This window comes from Astatotilapia calliptera, chromosome 8 (genome assembly GCF_964374335.1).
Source record: "Astatotilapia calliptera chromosome 8, fAstCal68.1, whole genome shotgun sequence".
Classification (NCBI taxonomy): Eukaryota; Metazoa; Chordata; class Actinopteri; order Cichliformes; family Cichlidae; genus Astatotilapia; species Astatotilapia calliptera.
In genome coordinates, this window is record NC_137429.1 from 10,914,431 (window position 1) to 10,938,666 (window position 24,236).

General features: G+C 39.2%; 1 protein-coding gene across 2 annotated transcripts; it reads left to right on the forward strand.

Annotated features, from left to right (window-relative positions):
• On the forward strand, positions 1-18,031 carry LOC113028297 (uncharacterized). Of its 2 annotated transcripts, none has more exons than XM_080305438.1 (7): positions 1-212; positions 625-744; positions 1,732-1,832; positions 2,083-2,231; positions 3,096-3,324; positions 5,056-5,276; positions 16,594-18,031. In XM_080305438.1, the coding sequence occupies exons 2-7, from the start codon at positions 626-628 to the stop codon at positions 16,759-16,761; spliced, it is 987 nt and encodes a 328-aa protein (XP_080161564.1). In that variant the 5' UTR covers positions 1-212; position 625; the 3' UTR covers positions 16,762-18,031. The 2 variants fall into 2 exon arrangements, with proteins under 2 accessions (XP_080161564.1, XP_080161563.1); XM_080305437.1 differs by having other exon boundaries at positions 2-212; positions 620-744.
• The last annotated feature ends 6,205 nt before the right edge of the window (positions 18,032-24,236 follow it).

Here is a 24,236-nt window from a genome sequence, read left to right on the forward strand (position 1 = left end):
TGTTGTTTACTTCTTCCAGGAACAGTGGAAGTGCAGCCAGACAGGGGGAGGAGGGGGAGTCGGTAAAATTTTGAAATAGCTGTCCTGGATAGGGTTACCGTGGAGAGGGGGGAAAAGACGCGCAGGCTGACGTTAACGTCGGGAAAATGTCGAACTGAATTCTCTGATGTTTCCATCTTCAGAGGCTCCGTAAACAGCGCGATACCTGAACTGTACGTATTTGTTTGGCGTCAGCATGCCGCTTTGCTCTCGCTCTTTGTTCTCCTCTCTGAGGTTCGTTAAAGTTCAAGCGTCCAAAGACCGTCAACAATGCGGTTAAACCGAGTGTAGCTGTGAGCACGCCGTTAAACGCAAACAGTGCAAATGCTGGAGTGATAAAAGTTTGATTGGACTGAAAAAAGAGAAAAGAAAGGGGGACAAAAGTGTACACAAACATTCTGTTTTTACGACAACAAGGGTTTCGGTCTCCAGTTTACGAGTTAAGGGAAACATCTCCCGTTACATATAGACAAATCATTTACATTTCCTTACAATGGCGTTGTTTCTGTAAAAATACCCCAACAACTGGAATGCTTATGCTTTTCTTTATTCTCATTTTGTTTATGTGCTTATAATGAAGACTAGAATGTTTCAGCTTGGAAGTCTGCTGAGTCAGCTCCATCTAACCTCCAAAGCGTCAGAAGCTGCCCATGGCCAAATCCCAAAGCAGACACCGACAGTACCTGACTTTTTACAAAGCGTGATGTAAGTATTAGGTCAACTTAAACCTGCACTAACCTTAGTCGTACAGTTAGTGTGTGTCAAGTAAAGTACAGGGATACACTGGCAGTGGTAAACCCCCAGGGGCACAGTTTATTTGGGGGGGGGTCACTGGGCCCTAAATGGGGCTTAGAAATGATTGAAGTCCAGATCTGTCTTTTTCTTGATGCATCATATTAAAGGTGTAGCACCTGTACTCTAAGGAGCAGCGGAAGAGTCTACCCTTAAACTAGATCTTGGTCCCATTAGGTAAGAGTGTGGTGGAGAGGTGCTTTTCTACTTTATTTCAGCACAGAGTGCTTTATTGAGGCAGTAAAGTGAAGTGAGTTGCAATACAGTCCAAATCAGAAATTCTAAAAACTGTAAAGGAATTTTATTTTGTACAGCTTCCCTTTTTTTGTAGCAATATAGAAGATTTGTGTTCATAAAACAATGAAATAAAATAAAATAAGATACTTTAAATTTAAGAGACAGAATAATTCTGTAACATCTGAGAAAAAGTGGCTGTGGTCCTGCCTACCATTACAGGTAATGCATCAACCAAACCCCCAGCTAGCAGTATTGTGGGCAATAAAGCCCATAATCTTTGTTTTGTTTTTTTGGTTAAGTTGGGTAGAGTTGTCCCTTATAACAATCTTTGCCTGTAATTACTGTTCCCCTACCCATCACTGAAATCCATCCTCTGCCCATGCACTTCACTCTGAGCATTGCAGTGTCTTTCACCTCATTGTTCTTGTCCATCGCCTACAACCTGCAACCCTAACACTGGTGTCCACAACCTGTGACAGCACCCAACAGCATAATAGTGGAGATGGAGCAGCTTATGGTGATCTAATATAACCTCTATGGGGGTAGCATTGGTGGAGTTTAAAGGCAAAATGATAATTTATCACTATTCTGCTTGCAGCTTGTACCACTGTGCTCAAGTGGAATAACAAAAATATATATTTTTACCATTTACTTCCTCTGTAGGAAACTCACCGGGCTGAAAAAGGAATATGTTTTCTGTAATCTGCGTATCCCCGACCAGCTTCAGACAACCAAAGATGACATCAACCTTGTTATCCTTTCAGGTGGGTATCTGCTGAAGAAATGCATGGAATAATATGTGAAAATAATATGCATATGACATAGGGATGTAAGATTTAGCATCTCCATCTAAATGTTTAAGATTATTTAAGCGGACAACAGTTTTTGTAATCGTCTATTTTGCTGCATGCTACGAATTAAATGGCTTTAGGAAGGATAAGTTATATTCTAACAATAACACTAATATTATAAGACTAGTGACAAGGATTAATGTTTCTTGATCTCTTTGCTAAGGTCATGGGATCTTCTGCATAGATGTTAAACCCTGGAGAGGCACAGTGTCTGCTCACAACCAAAACTGGCATGTGCAAGTGAAAGAAGAGGACCAGAACTTTACCAATACGTGCATTGAGCAGATTGAAGATCCACTCAAAGCTATCATGGTAAAAATTTTTTTAAAAAAGACAAGTTTTATCTGAAATGTTGCAATGGCTCCATGAAAACCTAAATGTCAAACTGTCTGGCACACTTGAGTCCAAGGTCCAACCAATTGTCCAATACACTGTTTTCATCCAAACTGTGGTCGGGTTAAGAGATTCTGAGTCACTATAACAATTTATATGGAAATTTTAAATACAGAAGTGCTTCCTAAACTTCCTAAGTGGGCACTCTTCATTTGAAAGGCCATAATTGTATTCACGGTTTGAGGAGGGTGGGGGTGGGGGGTGGGAATGAAAGCAGGCAGGTGCCTAAACACAGCTGTCACCTTATGTGGCTGGGTCTGTTAGGAGTCATTCATTTCCATTTCTATAGATGCTCAAATTGGACTTGAAGCTTGACAGAACAGTTCAATGGCAAACACACACTGCAATATTGAAACGTGTTCTGCGTGAATTGGATCTATTAACTTCATTAATCTACACAAAACACGACAAATTTGAGGTTACATAATTTCTCTAAATGGGCCCTCTTTGAAATTTAAAAGTACAGTGTGTGATTCAGGTCATTGCAGGAGGAATGTTGAGACATCCTGTGAATGTGAGCGCATGCTAAACTTGATGAGTCTCAGCATTGTTCACGTAAATACTGGAACATTTAATAAGTTAATCGGCTGGCCTTTAAATTCGATAACTGCTGAACATTTTGCTACTTTTCTCCAGGTGTTTTATGCAAAGTGGATATCAGTGTTGGATGAAACAAATCATCTTTTTAACCAAAACGATCCAGGCGTCTGAAAAGGTTTTTATTACTTAGATACTAATAAAGAAAATGAAATAATAAGTATCTACCTAATGTCTGTCTCTTAGACTAAAACAGCAAACTTATGCAGTCATTTGAAGAGGAGTGGAGTGTCTGTGCGCCAAAGTCTCTTCTTCCCCAGAATCATCTTCCTCTCACCAGATTGTGAACTGGATAAGGAGCTGAGGAAGAAGAGGGAGCTGGTCTCCCACAGCCAAATAGAGGACTTCCTCAAATCTTTCAAGGAGGGCTATATTGCCTGGATATCAGATGCGGTGACGCCTTCCTGGATCTCTGGTGAATATGCATTAACACTTCGCTCAGTGTTCCAACACATTGCAAAAAGAACTGATCTATAATAACACGATATATGTCTGTTATTATGTCCTAAAACTTGTGAAAATATCCACTGCTGCCTAAAGTTCTGGTGGAATCAATCGAAAATTTACAGACACTCATCATGGGCATGAATGTCTTGGTAATTTGTACAGCATACATTTATCAATTTTTAATTTATTTAGGATTTTCTCTAATCCATACATGGCCAAAGTATCAATACAGGCCTAATATAAACATATACCCCCACTAATATTTGGTTAACTGTTCCTTAGTAAGTTCCACACCTTTGATTGCCATCAACAAGTGTCTTGCATAATTCTGCCTGGATATATGTTTAAATTCTATCGTCCCGATAACGATATAAATCACAAAAACATTTTCTGTAAATTCTGTGAATCTCGGGCAGCTCGACTTGCGGGAAGTGTTTCCAGCTGCCCGTCAGGTACCTGGAGTCGAGTGTTTTAACCGATGCATGAAACGATACATTTTTGGACATAAGTTGTAACAGCCGCTGTTTTCTTTGTGAGTATTTATTACACGGCGCACTGCGGGGAAAAGCCTGTTCTTACGTTTGAGTCTAAGGTTTATTTTTTAGCACCTGGCGGCTCTTTTTTGCTTCTCATCCCTAAATAATCTGCTCTTTCACGTGATTCAGTTTATTTTGAAAAGTCTCAACAGGATCTTGAGCTTTATTGTGAAAGGTTTATGTGGAACATAAACAAGCGGACACGCAATCCGTCCTTAGTGTGGTTATATTAAATATAAGAGAAAGAGAGAACTTTAAGAAAGTAATATAGCCACTACAGTGACCATCAAAACGGAGAAAAAATATTGCCGTAAACAGTTTATTTTGAGACACCACGAAACAAATGATAGCGTAAAGTTAAAGATAGACGTTTTTATATCGTCATCCGATATATATCGTTATATCGAACAGCCCTATCATCCACTTTGTGCAATACACGACTACCACTGGCAGCAAAACAGCCCTAGAGAGTGATGCTACCACCAACAGGATAGTGATGCTAGCATTCTAGCAATTTCTAATTCATGGCAGGCTTGGTGGTTCCTGAGTTGGTCCTGAGCATGGTAACCATTTTCTTCTCATTTGGCAAAGATGTCATACATTTGAATAACTTGTACTTTCATACAGTTGTTTGAGCTGATGGTCTTGGAATCTGCAGTTTACCAATCCCTCCAAGAGACCATCTCAACTTCTGTAACTTTATAGTGCTCCTTAGATCTTCACTGAGTTCCTTCTCCATTGTTCTACGTGTTGATCAATCCAACGAGAGCTGTCAAACATATCCTTTTTATGAGAAAGAGAAACTTAGTTGGCCTTGGCCTTGTCAAGTTAAAAGACATCGTATAATTTTTAGCACTACTTATTAAAATGTTGAAGTAAATGTATGTATAGATTTTAGCCTTTATTTATACTTTTGACCGTGTGTGGATTAGAGGCAATCCAAAATCAATTCACAATTGTGAACCCCTTGTTTTATGAAGATCTATGCTGTGCAATTATTCCAACCTGTAAACAGAACAGTTCAAAGAAATCATTTACGACCCAAATTACCATGACATTCATGGGGTTTTGTAAACTTCTGACTTAAATTTAGCAATAATTATGACTAAATTGGCAAAGGCTCATAAAAAGCCAGTTAAACTTGTGTTTTTCTTGACCTGCAGGTCATCTGTCGTACAGGCAGATGGAATCAGTGCGAGACGTCCTGAGGAGGGTGGGAACGTGGGATTTGGTGCGGCTGCACTGTGGCGAGCAGCTAAAAGGAGACTTCCAGAGCTGCCCGTATATCGCTCTCAACCGCCAGGAGACGGACACCCTCGAGTTTTCCAGTGTCAAGACCCTTTCTGCTGACTCGCTTTGGGCCCTGCTGGGACACGTTCCTCAGGTCAGTCCACTACTGTGGTTCTGATGAACCAGTCACAAACATAAACGCCATTTGTAACTTGGGATCGAATGCTTTGTCCAAATGATAATGTGAAGCATCACGCTCATCATGAACCAGCAGGTGGCAGTAGCACTTTATGACTGCCTCCATCAATTATCCTCTGTTGTTCTGGTAACTGGAAAAACACAGGTTTGATTTGTGCTGAAGACCCCCAAAACATGACACCAATTTCACAGTTATTTGAATGCAATTAGGATCATTTCTGTTTAGAAGTATGAGAAAATTACTGTATAAACACAGATGAAGTGATACAGTTTAGCAATTAAGATAAGAAAGTGAACCGTTTTTTTTTTTTGTTTTTTTTCACCACACCACAGAGAGCGGTCTAACTGAGTACAGTGTTCAGCATTTAGATATAAATTAATTTAAATTGTACTGGCCAATTTTCCAAACAAATGCTTTTTTCACAAAATGTAAATTTGGTTCTTTTTTTTTTTTTTTAAAACCAGTTCGACCACCTACACTCTTTCTCTCTCAGATCATTTTAATGGACACCCTGGGTGTTATTGAAGCGTTAGGGCAGGTATTTTGTTTGCATCACAGTAATTTGAGCTGATTAAAATTGATTTTATGTTTTGGGTTAATAAGCAGATTTCATTCAGACTCGGTAAATGTTGCCTCTCGGGATGCGATTGGCAAATCTTAGCAGTCACTAGAGCAATGACCGAAAAAGGTGGTTTATATAGAAGTTAAATTGCAATGATGATAGAACGTTAGATTCACACACAAAAAATGTCATTTCGTTACATTTTCTTTTCTTCCAAAAAGCAGGATCGAACCTTTAATTATTTTCACTTGGCAGTGGTGCCTCTTTTCTGCTTGTCAGTTAACTAAATGTTACCTCTTTAAAGACCAGCGAGTGCGACCCAGCTCAGCATCCATTACAGATTCACACCCACCCTCGAACACCCAGACACTCAGCCTGCGATGTCCATGCAAGCCTGCTCAGGCATTAGTTTGCCCCCACCACCACCCAGCACCCCAGACTGTATGTACTCTCCCCCCTCGCCTCCAGCTGCTGTGTATTTGATACATGACCCAGCAGTCATTAGACAGTCTCCAGTGGGCTCTTTTCTTGCCCAGGGGGACACAAAACATGACAAGAAAATATATTATTTTCAAAGAGATATTTGCAAATGGAGGCACAGTGATGCAAACCTCATCCTCATATTAAAAACAAAAAAAAAGGAAATTGGAGAATAGATGGTTAATATGCTTTTGTGAAATTGGTTTTATTTCTCTGATCGGTTTCTAGGTGTGTTGATGCAGTCCGCACCAGGGGAAATCGACTTTAATATTTGGAGGTTTTGCCCTTTTTAATTCACTGTGTCACCTACTTTGTCTTTAGGAGAGAAAAAAATGCTCTCTGCTCATGTGCAGCAGCTGCCAGGGGAAGTTTGGGGGGGCAGCAAAGAAACCTGATAGCTACCCCCATTTTCAGAGCCTACAAATAATGCATGCTTTTGATTTTTTTTTTTTTTTTAACTTGTAAACACAGGCTAGAAGATCTCCAACATGACCTACGATTTCTCTCGGGCATCTGTTAGGTTGCATGAAGTGGCACCAGATGCATTCAGAAAGCTGCCATGGAGGCAGTAGGTGTGTATTCTGTGAGCGCAGGCAATTACTCTGCAGAGAATGGGATGTCTACATGCACCAAAGTGGAGAATGATTGAGTGGAGTGGCTGTAATTTATTAATTATGGTCTATATTCTTAGACCACGGTTCTGGCTTCATTCAATTTGTATGGATTGAGGGGTAATTACGGTGTGTGTGTGTGTGTGTGTCTGTGTGTGTTAAGGAGAAAGAAAGAGCTGAAGATCTATTCATGTCATAATTTAAAGTGCAGGTTACTTGTGATATTCATCTTCATATTGTCCCCTCTTCTAATAAGGCCAGTTCATATAATGCAGTTTATTCAAGAGAAGACCCTGATTTAAAAAAAAAAAAAAAAGTTTCTGACTTGCAGTCAGCCTATACAGAGCATCTATTAATTGCAGAGCTGTGAAGCAACAATTAAGTTCTTTTGAGCGTAACTTGACTACACAGCCCCTCCTAGCTGATTAATAGAGGCAAAGCCGGTAGGTGAAAATCTGCAAATTCACAGACAACATCTTGGCTAACGGAGAATGGTACAAATAATCAGATCTCGGTTGCCGGAGATACATCTCGTCTCCCTGACGAGCTACAGATTCCACACAAATGTAGCTTGTTAATTTAACTCCACCATGACATTCCTCTCCATTTGGCCATCTCCCAGGCTGCACGCGTCACGGGCCTGTAATGGACAGCTGGTGCACTTGGTGCTTAGCACAGAAAAGGCAGAGAGGGTAGACATCAACTGCTTTGTGTGATAATGAATGGAGGCACACAAAAGGCCAGGAGCAGGCCATTTACAAAGCCTGCAAATTCTGCTGTCTAAATAGATAATATTGTCAGCCACTGTGTCTTTTGGGGTTTCTTTTACTGTAGTGAAAAAAACAGCATTCACCCCTTTGAGGTAAATATATGCCTTCCCCATTACTCTTACTTTCAAATATTTATGATAATCATTAGAAACCATATTCTATGTGTTCTGTGTGAGCATGGCTATAACTCCACTTATCAAAGGATCTGTTTCACTAAAAGAAAAAAAAAGAAAGAAGACAACTGTAGTTTTTTTTTCAGTTATGCAAAATTAAACAAAGCACACTTTAAAGTTGTGTCACTGAGACTACAATTTAGGCGCTAATTTCAGATTCATAGCTCACTTATTTCATTGCGTACCCAACAAGCCTGTAGGGACGCAGTGCGTAGGATGATATCTCCATTGTGGAAAAGTTTTCAAAGAAAAGTTTTTAGATAGATTTTTTTTCTAGAAAGAAAGATCTATTGGTTGCATTGCATTTCCCCAGCAGAGATGAAAATTATGTGGACACTACCATGATGTTCAGATTTCTGTAATTGGAGGATCGCTCTCGAAAGGAAACTGGAATTGGAAATAATTCGCGCCAAAGAGCGTGTAGGAAGCTACGGAGGAAAAATAACCATGCAATTACGCATGAGAAGAGTGCTGCAGAATCACAAGTGTCTGTAATGAACTAGTGAAGACACCGGCACTTATACAGTGGAAGGCAATGATAAAAGCTGCCTTGTAATAGCATGTGATTAAACTTAGTAAAAAAAAAGAAAAAAAAATCTATTTTTTCACTCGAGCACTGAACCGCAGTGAAGAGTCCCGTGGAGAGATTCTGCATCTGTCAATTTGAAGATGACTCAATGTGTTTCCTCCAAATTCATCACCCAGCATGCAGTTCCAGTCATTTTAGAGGGCTCTTCAAGTGCTCTTTTGTTAATTTAGTTAAACATGAAACGTTAGAGTTCATGTTTTACACATTCCTACTTAACACAGGTGGAGTTTGAGTTTCACTAAATTTGAATACATGTTTAAGATTAAGCTCCAAGCCATTATTATTCATTAGCAAATAATTTCCGTGAATGTGGAATGAGCCCGGGTTTGCAGGGCACTGTGGGTAATAATATCTGCTCTACTGCATGCATATATATAGAATATTGTTAATTTGTATACTTTGTCTAGAAAATACAGCGCGTGCATTAATAGGGTTTTGTAATATGGTTGCAGTAACAGGATTTTCTTTTTAAATATGTTAGCACCATTAATATGAAGTTCCATGCAGTGAACTGTATTTCAGGGCGATTCTTCACTCAGTTCAAATATCCGAATGTTCAGCTATGTAAAATGTTCACTTGAACATTTTCAACATTCAAATGTTGAATTGAAAGCATAATAAATATTGCATAGGTACATTTTAAAAAATTAGAAGATCGAAACTCTGTCTTTGATTCTTTTGCAAGATAAATAAAGAATTAGAACGAATTTTTTTCCCTTTTTTGTGCAGTTTTACAATTAAACAACAACAAAAATAAAGTATTTTGAAATGAAAATCATTAGCTATGTCCCTTACTATATGATTCTGTGATCACCTGTGAAACCATTATTGAATTGTTGCACAATCCTTTGTCATAGCACATTTAATAAGACCATGTAAGCTTCATAGATATCTTTTTTTTCCCCAGTTCTGTGACATTATCTAATTTGGCATTAAATGCTGGTTTTAGTATTTAAAATAAACTTTTCTGCGGTCATTGGCCAACATGTTCATTTTTATCTCTGTAGGCTCAGTTATTTGTTTTATGGATTCAGGATATTAGAGTGATCCCCGCAGCATAGGTGCTAAGATATGATCAATAGGGATTCATGAATAATGAAGAGGCCGAGTGGAGCAGAGGCACTTAATTACAGCTTCGAAAGCCATTCTCGTTAATTGAGGAGAATAAAGGTGCTGAAGTGGCTTAAACGGCAAAAACTGTAATTTTTTTAAATTATTAAAAAAAATTTTTTTGTCACTTTTCTTTTTTTAAATTACAGCAAGCCTCTACCTGAAAGCCAGATGGATCCAAGTTCTCACCTTTGTTTTCAAATAGATACATTTGTATTTTATATTTAGTTTATTTTTGTTCTCAGGCTTTCTTTGACCATTTGTGAGCAGACTCTCATTCTTTTAATGTAAATGCTAATATGCTGCATATCCAGACAGTGTGTGACTGCTGTGCACTGCAGATACAGTATATAATTGACAGCCCTGCCATCTGTTACAGTTATGTGAAATTATGGATAAACTAGTTAACAGACACTTTGGCCCATTGTCTGTTGTTTTGATAATCACCCTTAATAACGGACGGCATCAATATGGTCTTTAAACCTGATTTGGGAGTTAATGGAGTCAGATGGGGGCAGTCAGTGTATGCTCTGGGGGTAATGCTGTTAGAGATGTTCGTAAAGAGCAAATTAAATCAGTCATAGATTGTGCCCTCTCAAGTCAGCCAGACAACCAGACCTATTGAGGAGAAAAAGGAGGGGGATTCATATTTTAACCTCTCGCAGAAAATGCACTTATGTGGATGGAAATACAGTCAGAGCTGGGTGACTGCATGCAAATGGTTATTGCCCAGCCTAATGGCTTCCTGTTAGCTGAGGCAGGTTGGAAGGGGAGTCATATCTAATCGGAACTTAACCGGGCATTTTTTTAAAATATATATAATTTATTTATTTCTTTTTGTGGCCTCAGACGAGCACAGTGATTAACATGGACAGTAATGTCACCACCTCTATCTTAATGGATAGGGTTGGGAGTCAAATAGAAACTCGTGATATGATTCAGTACGTTACCCAAGATAACATTGGTATCACAGTACAGCCATTCCAAGATTCATATAAATGAAAGGAAAAAAAACAACAAAATACAGAATTTAAATGTTTAAATTAATTGATATTCACTTTATGTCTCTAGCTCTCTGATTTGCTCTGATACGTTTCATGGTATAGATTCAACAAGGTGCTGGAAACATTCCTCAGATGTTTTGATCCATATTGAAATGATAGCAGCACACAGTAGCTGCAGATTTTTCTGCTTGCACAACTATGATGCAAATCTTCTGTTCCACCATATCCCAAAGGTGCTCTATTGGACAAAGGTCTGGTGACTGTGCAGGCCCTTCAGTGAACTCACTGTAATGTTCAAGAAACTAGTTTGGGAGAGGTTTGTGACATGGTGCATCATCATTATGGAAGAAGTAACCATCAGAAGATGGGTCAGCAACAGTACTCGAGTAAGATGTGCCATTTAAATGATGCTCAGTTGATACTATGGGCTCAAAAAGGTATTCTCAAAAGAATATCCCCCAACCCATTATACTGCCACTGTCAGCCTGAATTGTAGATGGACTAATGCTTTCATTTTGCCAAATTCTAGCCCTCTATTCAAAGCTCTCTTTCCTAGCGGTTCATGTCCCGCTCATGAAGGATCTGGTGTTTTGCACGCCTTCCTCCACTTCTTCCTATCCAGAGCGTCTTCTGGTGTGACATTCGCAGCCTTCATATCATTTTTGATTCGGTCCATCCAGAGCTTTTTTTTTGGTCTTCCTCTTGGCCTGTTACCGGTCTAATCGTTGGGCTGTTTTAGCGATGGAGTTCTCATCGCTAGGGACTACGTGGCCGTACCATCGGAGCCTCGACTCTCGCATCTTGTCCGTGATTGCCACTTCCCATCGTTTCTTGACGTCTTCGTTCACTCATTCATCACTAACATTTTTCCAATCTTCTACTGCCCAGTTTTGGTGAGCCTGTGCAAACGGTAGCCTCAGTTTCCTGTCCTTAACTGATAGGAGTGACACCAGGTTGTGGTCTTCTGCTACTCTTACCCATTAGCTTTGAGGTTTTAAATGTTGTGTCATCAGAGATGTTCTTCTATGTGCTTTGATTGTAACAAGTGGTTATATGGCAGTCTGGCCATTCTCCCCTGATGTCTGGTATCAACACAGCCATTCCTGATGCCCGTTTTGACCATTTGCAGGTCATCTTGACCATGTCTACACGCTTAAATGCATTGCTGTAGTGTGACTGGCTGATTAGCTGTTTGCATTAATAAGCAGTTTAACAGGTGAATTTAACTCAGTGGGTGAATGTATTGTAGAGATAGAGATTGGACTCAGAATATGGGATGCTGTTTACATTTCTTTTCTTTTTTTTAATATCTTGTAACCTCAAAAAATTAGCAGGTAAAAACAAAATCTATTATGTATTAAATTAGAATAAAGCTGGCTTATTTAATTTAGCCGCTTCTATGGGGGGGGGGGGGGACGACACTTTTGGCTGATTGTTAATCAGATTCTGTTTTGTGTCTTAATGGAAAATCATTGAGTCAGATCATCAAGATCATGACTTGAGTTGAATCAAATTACCGCTGGTAGTCACTCACTCAACAGATTGTTAATATATTCACCTTCTGAGCCAAACCACACAGTGCTTACCTAATTGCCTTGCAAACCATTTTTGGTCCATTTCCATGACATTTGGCCCATCGACAAAGAGGTTTGGTGCACCAAAGGTGTGTTACTCAGTGTCCTCCCCCCCCCCTCTATCCGTGTCTAGTGAGACACGAAGTGGAACAAAGAGCCCGTCGTCTGAAGCTGGTGTGGCTTTACGCTCACTCAGAGTTCACCTGAAACACTGCACCATGGCTCCAGGTAACAGCCTCTGCTGACTGATACACCGCTGGGATTCTTTGACTTTATCAGGGGAAGAATCTGAACTTTGTGAATGGCAATACATGCAGGTGGTGACATGTCCCTACCCAATTACACAGTTCCTCGGATTTGTCATACCTGTCAGACCTTAATGACCAGTAAATACATTTATACAGAAATAATTCTGTAGTCACAATTAAACATCATTGATTCATGTTGGTTTTATTAGCAGAAGTGATTTAGGATGCCTGAACGGTCTTTAAAAGAACTAGCTCTGAATCTGTACCGTGGAGATCCCTGCAGATGGGAGATAAGGAAACCACTGGAGATGTCTATCAGCAATTTGCATGGAGAAGTTTTCAGAGAATGAGTTGTCTTGTTGAGTATAAGAGGTTAAAAGGTGAACAGTGAACCAGACATAGGATTTATGACTAGTAGCAGACGGTAAATAAGAAGAATGAGTTTGTCTTGTTGAAATGTGAGGAGTGATGTCATTCACATGGCTTCTGCGACACTGAAAGTGAGAGGGAGATCAGGGTAGACACCGTTAGGTGAGCTCTCAGCCCTTTGTGTGACACCCAGCCTTAGCCCCAAGGGTCTTGTTCTTTCCATGAAATGCACTATTTTGGCCTGCTGGTGCTTGAAGTAGCGATGGTTCCCTTACAATTGTGAACAAATCACAGAAAAACCTAATACCTAATTTTAGTGACTTTAAAGTGTTCGTTTTGGCTTATTGGAGAGTGTGTCGCCGTGACACGTTGCAATACATCTTAAGTGTCGGATAGAGATTGCACTTTAAATGACATTTTGGTTTCTATCAGCAGCTACTTTACTTTTTTTTCCTTCTGCTGCAAGTCAGATACAGCATGATCTTTTACTCTTTAACACACCCTCTCATTCACTTGAGGGATAACATGCAGTGACAGTTCCTGTACCTGGCACGTGGTCCGTGCTGAGCAACATCTGGCAGGCAGCTTGTCTAGACCACACAGAAACTTGTTTTGCTCTTTTGTATTTGAAATCTGTAGCTTACCTACTTGGTAACTATTGTTTGGCGGATGATGCCGCAGAAATGGACGATGATGAATTTAAATGGCTGTAAATTAAATTTGACACAATTCATCTCTACGCTAACATTCTCAGACAGGATTTATGTATACTCCAAAGCAACCACGGGCAGCAAATTAGCATGGTTGTTACTGTAAATATGTTTCTTAATATAATTTGCAGGATTGTTCTGCGGCGGGTTTTATAGCTTCCCTGCTTCAGTGTGGGTTTTATACTGTCTGCCTCTTGTGCACTACAAGTATGGAAGTACTCAACTTTGGCTCCATTAAATCAGCTAATTGCTGATTATGAACTATTGCGCTGCGCTGTGATTTGTTAGAATAATTCCTTTCTGATGTCTTTGTCTCGGTTTGTGTGCCTCTCTGCCACCAGCTGTCATTAAGCTATTTTTTCATGTATCCCAAATTAATAGACACTCACTCACTCTGAAGTGTCTGATGCTATTGTAGCAGAAGCCACATGGCATTTGGCCAAGGCTGCAATATAAGATGCAATTGTTTAGCTTTTTTTCATCTTTATCCCTGTTTTAATGCACAGTAATAAGTAAGTAAATGCTGGAAAGATGTGTGTCTGAAATCGCAGTGGCCTTTGTTGTAGATAATTAGGTTAGCAGCAAGAGTGTGCAGGTGTTGAGGGTGTACTGTGTGCTCATGTTGTGTTATCGACTTGCTCATATTCGTAGGCTGTCAGGGGTGTCGCACTTTCCATCAGCCCCAAAGCTCACCAACCTCTTCACTATTAAAATGATCACTTTCAATAGCAGACAAAGGAAAGAGGGAACATATCTAGTGCAGGGTATTTTCCCCACCTCTAATGCTTATCTGCCTTTTGATGTCGGCGTAATAAAAGGCCTATTGGGCTTTCACAATGACCTGCAAAATGGACAAGGGCCGATATACTGGGCTCTGACTGTCGCTACCATTAACTAAAAGGCCCAGACATTATGGAGAGCCGGGGATGAAAGTACATGGAAAAAAAAATAATAATTGAAAAATTGCCTAATGCTAAAGTGAAAGAAAATGGAACTGTGAAAAGGCACTGTAATATTCTGTTATCCCCGGTAAATGCAGCCAAACAAGAGATGCAGCAAGGCATTCTTTTTGAAATGGATGTGGTTCAATTACCTGCATGTCTAAATCTAGTTAAGGCTTCCATTGTCGGGCTCGAAACATAACAGGCAGTTTTTGTAGTGTTAAAGCGTATTATGCCCTACAACCTACATAGAATCAAGAGAGGTATGACTCCATTCAAGATGCGGAGGGAATTAAAATTCACAGTGAGACCGAGGTTAATTTATTATTTAGTCTGTTTCGGGCTACCGTTTGGATCACTGTTCTAACAGAGTTCGAGCTCAATATTCGAACAAGCTTGAAAAGAACGTTTCTATGTTTTAAGGAGTATTGAAGGATTAGCATCCAATAGAAGCAGAATCTGGTTTGTTTTACTGTGTAAAACAGTTGACCTAATTCAGACTAGACTAGGCCATGCAGACGGGCATTATATTGATGAACAAAACTAGCAGACTGGCAAATATTTTACTAGTTTTACCTTTTCTTATATAATTTATAATTTCTTTGATATTATGTATTATTTATATATTCAGTTATAAGACACACAAAACCCAACCTGTAAACCTTGAGTTTGATGTTTAAGTAAATGCCTTAATGTTGGTGTTGTCTGTGATAATCTAAAAAAAGAAAAACATGTGCCTTTACCCTGTAATTTAAAAAAAGATAGTAATATAGTGCATGTATTATTTTGTTTGGTCAATAATTTAAGATCCCAGTTGTAATACACATTGTACACATCTTACCTGAAATGTACCTGCCCACTGATCAGTTAACCTCAAACTGCTGACTTCATAGTAAATAACTGAACGTCTATATTTAAATCTGTTCTGTATATAATACATGAAAAATTAACAACTACAAAAAATGTCAAATTAAAAATACAGTTTTACAATTTATAACATTTTAAAATTTACATGGGGTCATGCAGTCTTGGTGGTCGTCAGGAACGCCTTCTACTTTACCATAATTAATCATCATCTGTTGAGCTATATGTCTGTGATATCCAAGAACTTTATTTCTAATTCCACATTCCATATTTAGAGGTAAGTCAGATACAGATTTCGGTATTATAATACATCTTTAAAAAAACAAAACATAGATGGTAATAATCGCTATATGCGTGTCAGTGTTGGCGCAAGGTTTCATTCAAGATTGGCCCAGCAGTTAAGGATGGGAGGAGATGGGGTGCATACAGATATATATGCATACGCTACAATTATTTTAGTAAGGTTTACATATTATAAATTGATTCTATAGTGTTGTGGTTTACACATTCAATTGCCAAGTCGCTGGTTTTATTCTAGCGCAAGACATAAATCCCTTTTTGGGTCGTGGCATCTGCCGTTAAAACTCATATGCAGAGACACCCATTGTAACAAGGAGCAGGTGAAAGTACCTTCATTCAACATTGTTATAAACTGATACAGTGATAACAAAAGAAACTGTAGATTTTCCAGCCATGAAAAACATCATTACCTGAAGTACTACTTTAGTACGTTGCAGGTGTGATGCATCTAAATATATACCAGTACCTTCTACTTCAGTTTTATAGAGAGCTTAAAAGACAACAGCTGAAAAACCTCATTCAAAATGCAATTCACTGCATCAGTAACTTAAAATCCAACAGTGGAACAGACTTTCTTTCTGAGTTATATGTTGTAGATGGTATTGGAAATTAAATTAATCTGGAAGTGACTTTATGATTCGGCTCTATACAAATTCATATAGTTATCATGTAGATCATCTTGATGTCTAAAAAAAACCTCCCAAGTATAGTTTATTTTTATCCTATTATTCCTTAGAATACCCACGAAGTATAATAGATTGCCAAATCTAGACTTCTGGGGAAAGTTGACCTCAAGGTAAACAAAGATGTTTACTTTCTACACCAATAAAATAAGTCATTTTTTCCACCGGGCAGAATGACTTTCTCCCCCCCACCCCACCACCACCACGTAGGTTGTATACACGGTCCTAAAACCAAGAAATATCCAACAAAATTTCTAATTATTTCTCTCTTTGGCACTTTGCAGGTAACCGTTAAAATGTATAAGCGTGGATCTAACAGCTGGCTGGGGAAGTCCCTGAATGCCACCACCACCATCCCCTCCAACACCTCTGTGATCTTCAGGATCAGCGGCGAAGAATCAGATGCTAAAATCCCAGCAAACGCCATTCACAGCATCACGCTCAGCATATGACTGTGTGGAGATAATACAAACAGGATTGCCATCGCAACATGGCACTGAAGAAGCAAGGGGAAGAAAAATTGCTTACTTGTGTGTAGCATTTTTTAAAAACTGAGTGCATTTTAACATGCAGTGATTGTACTTTGCAATATTGTAGGACTTCCAGATGTTTTTATGTGCGCATTTATCGGGGAAAAAAGGAAAAAGAAAAAAGGTCCCATTTGCCAATTTCCCTGATTCTCCTTAGTGACAATATTATGTTAATGTAGATGGTTTCAGACAATTAGCACGATTAGCTTTCTCTTGTTTTGAATTTCTAGAGCTGGCCCACACTTTACACTAGCCATTAATTAATCATTATGCAAGCTGATTGTGTCACACCGATTTAGGACTGAAGTGTTTAATGTGTTAATTGTGGCGGTTAAAAACCGGTGGCCTCTGGCACGTCGAGGGCCGAGGATGTAACTGCCTCTGTGGGTTTAATCGGAAGTTATTTACGGTCTGTTTAGACAGTGGAACTGTAAGGTGCTTTATTAATATGCTCCACCGCACGGAGGAGATGATAACTATTCAAGAGCACACAGGCACAGCAACCAGCACCATTCATAACTGTGTCTGAGTCACTTTCCATCAGTTGCCCAGGCTTCCACAGCTGCGCTAACAGCTAGCAATTGCATTTACTGGGCCTGGCAGTGGTCATAATGAAGTTATTCCCAACAGGATATCAGTGCCTTTAGCTAACAGCTCTCTCTGTTGATGGTATCTTTCTGTATGGCATGTCTACCTGAAACATCATTACACTGTACTCAAGCTACTCGCTTTTTCAAATGTCTGTTTACTGGTTTACCTGAGGGGTAGATCATCTGTAGTTTTAAAGCCATCACTCAGTTGTTTACATTGGTTGCTGCACATTTTTGAGACTGGTTGTTTTGTGGTTTGAGTCAACATTGCTTGAAATTATAGGTGTTTTCATGAATTTATTGCCTATACATATTTAAACCTACATAGTCCTCAGGAACTGTTTTCTCCAAAGCACTTGACAAACAATATTTGCAATATCAGATGGTCTGGTATGGGAAGGACTTCAAGGAAATATCTGATAAGTGGTGGGTGCATGCACGTTTTACTGTAATTTCATTATACATTGAACCATGCTTCTCAGTTGATTTATTCAGGCATGCTTGCTTGATTCATTGGTGTGTGGGGTTTTTAGGTCATTGAGTTATCAAGTGTTATCAAATGTTTGTACCACGTGTTGTTGTAATAAAGAGATGTGATTATTGGTTGGTTCAGTTAGTTATTTTTACCATTTTGGACTGAAGTGGCCTCAACCATCTCAGTCCTATTTTTGTTGTTGTTTGTTTGTTTTATTTCTGTAGTGTCGTTATTGAATCATCTTAGGATACAGCAGAATAACAGGAATGGTTTGGAATCAGCTGATGCAGCTCTATCTCTGTAGTTCTTAGATGTTATGCTGCAGCATTTTGGTTTAAATTCTGGTGTTTTAGAGTCCAAACTATCGTAATGTTCTTAATCATCCAAACGTAACAAATGCATATTAGTGTCTCTATTTCATGATTGTTGGTCACCACTGTTGTTACTTTGCTATGACGGAGTCGTGACATAAATAATTTGAAACTGTTTTTCAAATATTTAAGACGTAAAAGTGAGGTTTGCTGAAAGACTTGGAAAAAAAGTAGGGTTTTTAGGTAGATGTTTTTACTTATATTTAATATTGTACCTAATTGCTTCCCTAAAGCTATAAGGTATCTGTAATAGTGAACCCCATATACAAAGTCATTTGTCACTACTGGGCCACAAGGTTTCTTCAAAGCCTTATTAGTGAGATGGAGGGCATCCATCAACAGCTTACCCTGCTCTTTGAAAGCATGCAGCATGTCTCCAGCACAGTAAAAGACTGGAGATTAGGAATGGATGGCTGGCCACAGGGACAAAGAAAAGTCTGTTGGACAGCGCTGTGGTGACTGGGAGGGGAGGCTGAGCGGAAATGGACATGGAGATCAGACCAGAACATAGTGTGACAATGTAACAAGGTAAACTGATCCAGGCTGTAATTCCTCTAAAAAACTGAATCAATGAGGGTTCTGTTAAAATGGAAATTCTCCAGGATATCGAGTTTAGGTGAATCTGGAAGTACATAATCAGCTGTAAATTTACAGCTGTCCCTTGCTGTAGCTGTACGAATATGTCTGGTAACCTGCGGATGGGTGTTCTGAACATCTCATTGAACCAGAACATTCATGAATTGAACCTATCGTTTGAACCTACAGGTGTCCAACTTTGACCTCTCGTCATTCAATATGGTCCCAAGGGTGGCTAGGTCAGGTAGCTGGTTTGACATTTTCTTTGTACAAGACATGGAACTCTTGCAACTTAGAGATGAAGGCCTAATCCCTCTCAAATAACAGCGAACAAGCCGCTGTCTCAGCCACAACCATTGTGTTTCTACACCACAGTAACTGTACTCACATAGGTCAGTCAGTACTTGAGGACTTAACTGTTTTTCCTCTCCAAAATGTTTGCTGCACTCCCTTTCACCTGCAGTTTCCCACTAGAATGTCAGCACTGCGCAAATCCAACAAACAGTTTGACCCCATTATGTGAGCGGCACATCTTCTGTGATGTTGCTGCTTCAGCTCGACTAGCTCAAAGGTTCTGATCAGACCCAGGTCAATGCACTCTTTTTAACTGTAATATTTTCTGAGATGCAAGCCTGTTTCATCTGTAGAGGGCCCTAGAGATGAAATTGTGTTGTACTCAGAGCCTAACCCTACGTGATAACCCTGTGGTTTACTGTAAGTGGGGAAATGGGTAGGAATAACTCCTGGCTCTGGTTGTGCCCTAACATAAACACTCTGAACATCAAAATGCCTGAAATTGCCAGTGAATTTGTATTCAGCAGTTAACAATTCTCGACTTTACTCTGCATCTCTTATCTGCCTGTAATTACAGCGGCAATTTTGGTCCCGGTTTTGACACTTTAATGTATCCTGAACTCAAAAAAACTGGCAAAATCTTACACAATCACCAGAACAGGTCAGGTCACCCAAATTTGAAAATGCTGTTTTTCTTACTTAAATCTGGCATGTGTCCATTTTTGAGTTATCAACCACATGGGATTTGGCTAAATTCAGTGTAATTAGTGTAAAAGCTAATTCAATCTGTTCATGGAAAGGTGTTATGACAATGGGTGGGGTGGGGGAATAAATCCATATATTTTGAGAAATTTCACAAAAACAAAACTGATCAGAAACCCTACAAATATTAATCGAATTATTGCAAAAGCATTACCAATGTGTGAAATGGACAAACATTACAGAGTACTGTGTGCTAGTACTAAGATATCATAGTAGATAAGTAAAACCTTGTACCAGTTTAGTTCAATTAAATTTTATTTGTGTAGCACCAAGTTGTGACAACAGTCGCACATTGAAAGACCCTCCAAAATTAGAAACCATTAGACAGCGCTCTATGATGAAGTACTTAAAAGTGAAAGTGGGAAGGAAAAACGCACTGTTGGTACTTTCGTACCAACAGTTATTCCAGATTTTTTTGGTCATGGATCTTACAGACCAAAAAGCTTACATCCATCCATAAACTCACGCAGCTAAAAATCAATGGATACACATTTTAATCTCCAGTAAACATATTTCAATCTTTATACTAAAGAAATAATGGGGCCAGGATTTGTGAAGATGTAGAAAAATGAATAAGGAACAAAATTCTGCTTCCCAAAACTAAAAAAGAAACAATCGAAAGAGGTAAATCAGTTATGAATCATTGATTGAACTGACAGCTCAGAGATGTGGGTGACAAGAGGGTTGAAAAAGGCTTACAAGCAAACCACTGCTATACTTTAAAGTGTTGTGATGTAATTTTATTGCATGTGTGAATAGTAAATGCTTAAAATACTCACGTATAGCACAGTATCCATGAGGAAATCAAAAAATCATGAGCTGGGAATAATCCTGAAAAATATCAGCAAAAGCAAATAGTAGATATTCCCCCTGAGAACTTTCTTGGCATCTGTATTTTTATAAAACTGATGTATGAGAGGGTTAAGAGTGCTTAAGAGAATAATGTACTGGTGTAACACAGCGAAAAATCTTTGAATGCATTTTACTGCAGCATAAAGTGTAATTTTGGTGAAAATACAACTGCAAGCTACATTTTACAGGCTTTTATACAACTACTACAATGTGATGATAAAAGGAGACGAGCCGCCCCTCTAATGCCCACCAACCCCTATTCTGTCACCACTACTTTGCTGAACAGCAATAAAGCTTTCAGAGTGTGAAAGCAGCAGGACTCGTAAGAGATTAAACATTTTCCCGCCTCTTGCGGATGTTCGAAATTAAGTGTCATCGAAATTCTATTAAATGTTCAATTTAATGTTTAGTTTTTAACACATTTCAGTGTCCGGAAAAAAAAAAGAAAAGAAAAGAGGAAATAATCAAACAGTTGTGTATTTATGAATAAATAAATAACGCAGGCAGGAAGAGACAGGAGGCTGCAGAAATTAGCCAGTTTTGAAACAACTTTCAAAAGCACCACACTTGAACGAACCTACAGGACAACAAAAGACATACAGGAGTGAATAAAATAAAGCTTCCTTGCCAATTACTGTTGCGAATGCGGCCACGGTGGGGCTTTTTGTGCTTCACACAAGCAGTCTTTTCTCCCCTTATCCCCGGCTATTGAGAGGGATACATTAGCCTGGCAGGATGGATGTGGTGGAGAGGAGCAGAGCAGAGAATTCGCAGTCATACAGCTCACTTCACGCCCGGTATTACAGATCTCTTATGATTTCACTCACAGTGCTCGCACACGATGTGATTTTTCCAAGTTTTTTTCTGCTTCCTAAGACTTCCACACAAATCTGCTCACTGTGCTCTTTTATCTTAAACATTTGGGTACAAAAGAGATTTTAGTCTTGGAAGTCAGTCTACTTCATTAAAACACGGACATTTAAACGTTGCTGAAAAACTGTAACCTAAACAAGTAAACCACTTCGACACTGATATGCTTTATTATGCTGAATATGCTTTATTTTATTTATTTATTTTGTCGCAATCATACCTCTGGACCACCTCAGCTCTTTATTATTTATGACAATTCCAGCAGGCTCTTCAGAGTCACAGTTATGTGTGAGTAAATGCTGGGTTAATGCTGCGGATAACAGCATCCATCATGCAGTTTCATTAGCACTGTCCTCTGACCCCTTCCACATAATGTTGTGAAATGTGTCAGGTGCCAGATTATGGGGAGGCATGACGATCAATACAGAAATAAGAGAGACGCGTGCGATGTTTCTGGCCCAGCTGCAGAATAAACCTTCATCCAGCATTCTGCCGCCTGTCACAAATCTGAAAAACAAATGCACTTGCCCACGGCAAGAGCCATCAATAATAATATAATGTGTGGACAATGATGAATTAGAGCCAGACTTCTCAGTGCATTGCTGTTCTACACACAGAAACATTATTGGATGAATGAATTGATCTCTGTGTTCACATTAGTTTGCTTAATCTGTATTTGAGTCGATGGGACAACATACTGTTTCACTTCACCGAATTCAGAAAAGTTTATCATGTCCAATAATCAAAAGCTGTTTATGAAAGCATCTCCTTTTTTGTCTCATTGATTAGGCAGCATAATGCACCGCAATCACTAATCACTCAGACAAAATGCACTTAGAAAATGACAAATGTATTTTATATATAGGTAACAGGTTGGAGCTTAAACAGAGGGGCAATCAAATGTATTTCTCTATAACAATTACCGACGCTAACTTTGGACAAAGAACATGTTTAAAATAGGTCGTTGTGTTTAAACAAAGATGTAGTAACAGTTCAAATTCCCTTCAGTTTTTGTCACTGAACTGCTTGGGATCTGGGATGTTGCAGTATGATCACATCAACAGTTGCTGCAGGTTTGTTGGCTGCACATCTGTGATGCGAATCTTTCGTTCCACCACATCCCGGTGCTCTCTCTTCATGTTTAAGAAATAACTCTGAGATGATTCGACCAGAACTTTTTTCTAATGTTATGTTGTCCAATTTGGTGAACCCGTGTGTATTTTAGCCTCGGTTTCCATTTGGTTGCTGCTTCAAGGTATAACATGCTTTGGGTTCAGAGATGCTCTTCTGCATACTTCTTCATACTTCATACCTCTAACCTATGGCATCAACAAGGCATTCCCTGGAGATGGTTTAGGGGAAAGATCTCAGTAGATCAACTGTTTCTGAAATACTCAGACCAGGCCATCTGGCACCAACAACCATGCCATGTTCAAAGTTTCTTAAATCATAGTTTTTCCCTAATGATGCTTGTTTTCAACTTCAGCAGGTTGTTTGGCCATGTTCACATGCCTAATGCACTGAGTCATTGCCATGGGATTGGCTGATTAGATTTTTGACATAATGAGCAGTTGAACAATTGAACAGGTGTAACTAACAAAGTGGCATTTGAGTGCATATTATTTAGCACACTCCCCCTCTTTGAAGAGCTCACCCACTTAACTCGCATCCCAAGAAAATAGCTAACCCCAGATAAGGCAGCGTGATGTATCCCGAGATAACAGGACTGGGACATCTAAATAAAGGTGTGAAACAATCGCATGGAAAAGGTTATCAATTGACTTCAACCAAAATTAGGAACACTCGGTGCGGCAAGAATTAATAGCTATTAGTCTCAACACCCAAGGATAAGCAGAAGAGCATGATTGATATGATGGAACTGAGAGTTTGTTACACTTAACTTTTGCAAAACACAAATAAAACTAAATTGAAACTAAGGATTTTCAGAAAATAAAAACTAGACTAAACTAGCAAAGAATTGGTAAAAACTAATTACAACTGGCAAAAAATTGAAAATCTGGAGTCGAAACTAAATAAAAAATAAAACCTAATGAAAATGGCGAAACGTTTAAAACCCTGGTGCAGAGATTGGCAAATCTGACCAGGAACGTTATAAAATGGATTGTCAGAACAGTCAACGTTAAAGCCACATTTGACAGTCCATACTAGGATGGCATTGGACATCTTCGGGGCGGAGGAGGGTTGGTGTGACCAAGGTGTGGTTTGGCTTGTTGTATGTATATTTGAGATCATATGGCTCTGGATGGACCAGTTACCAGGGCATGGAAGGAGGACAGACTCATTAAAGGAGGAGAAGGCATTTCCTGGGATTGGAGATCCTCTGGGTGAGTGGTTGATTAAAAGCATGCATAAAATAGAAGTTATCTGTTGTTATTGATTGGTAATAGATTGATAATTGGCCACATTTACAGCTGTATTGACTTGTTGTGGACGTAGTCGACTTCAGGTTTAAACACTCTCATTAACAGGTTGAAAATAGTGACATTAAAGGAAGAGTATGCAGCACCACCCTGTCAGACGCCAGTGATGGTGGAGCTCACTGATGAATCAGGTGAGCTGGATTCATGGCTGATTCAAAACTAAGAT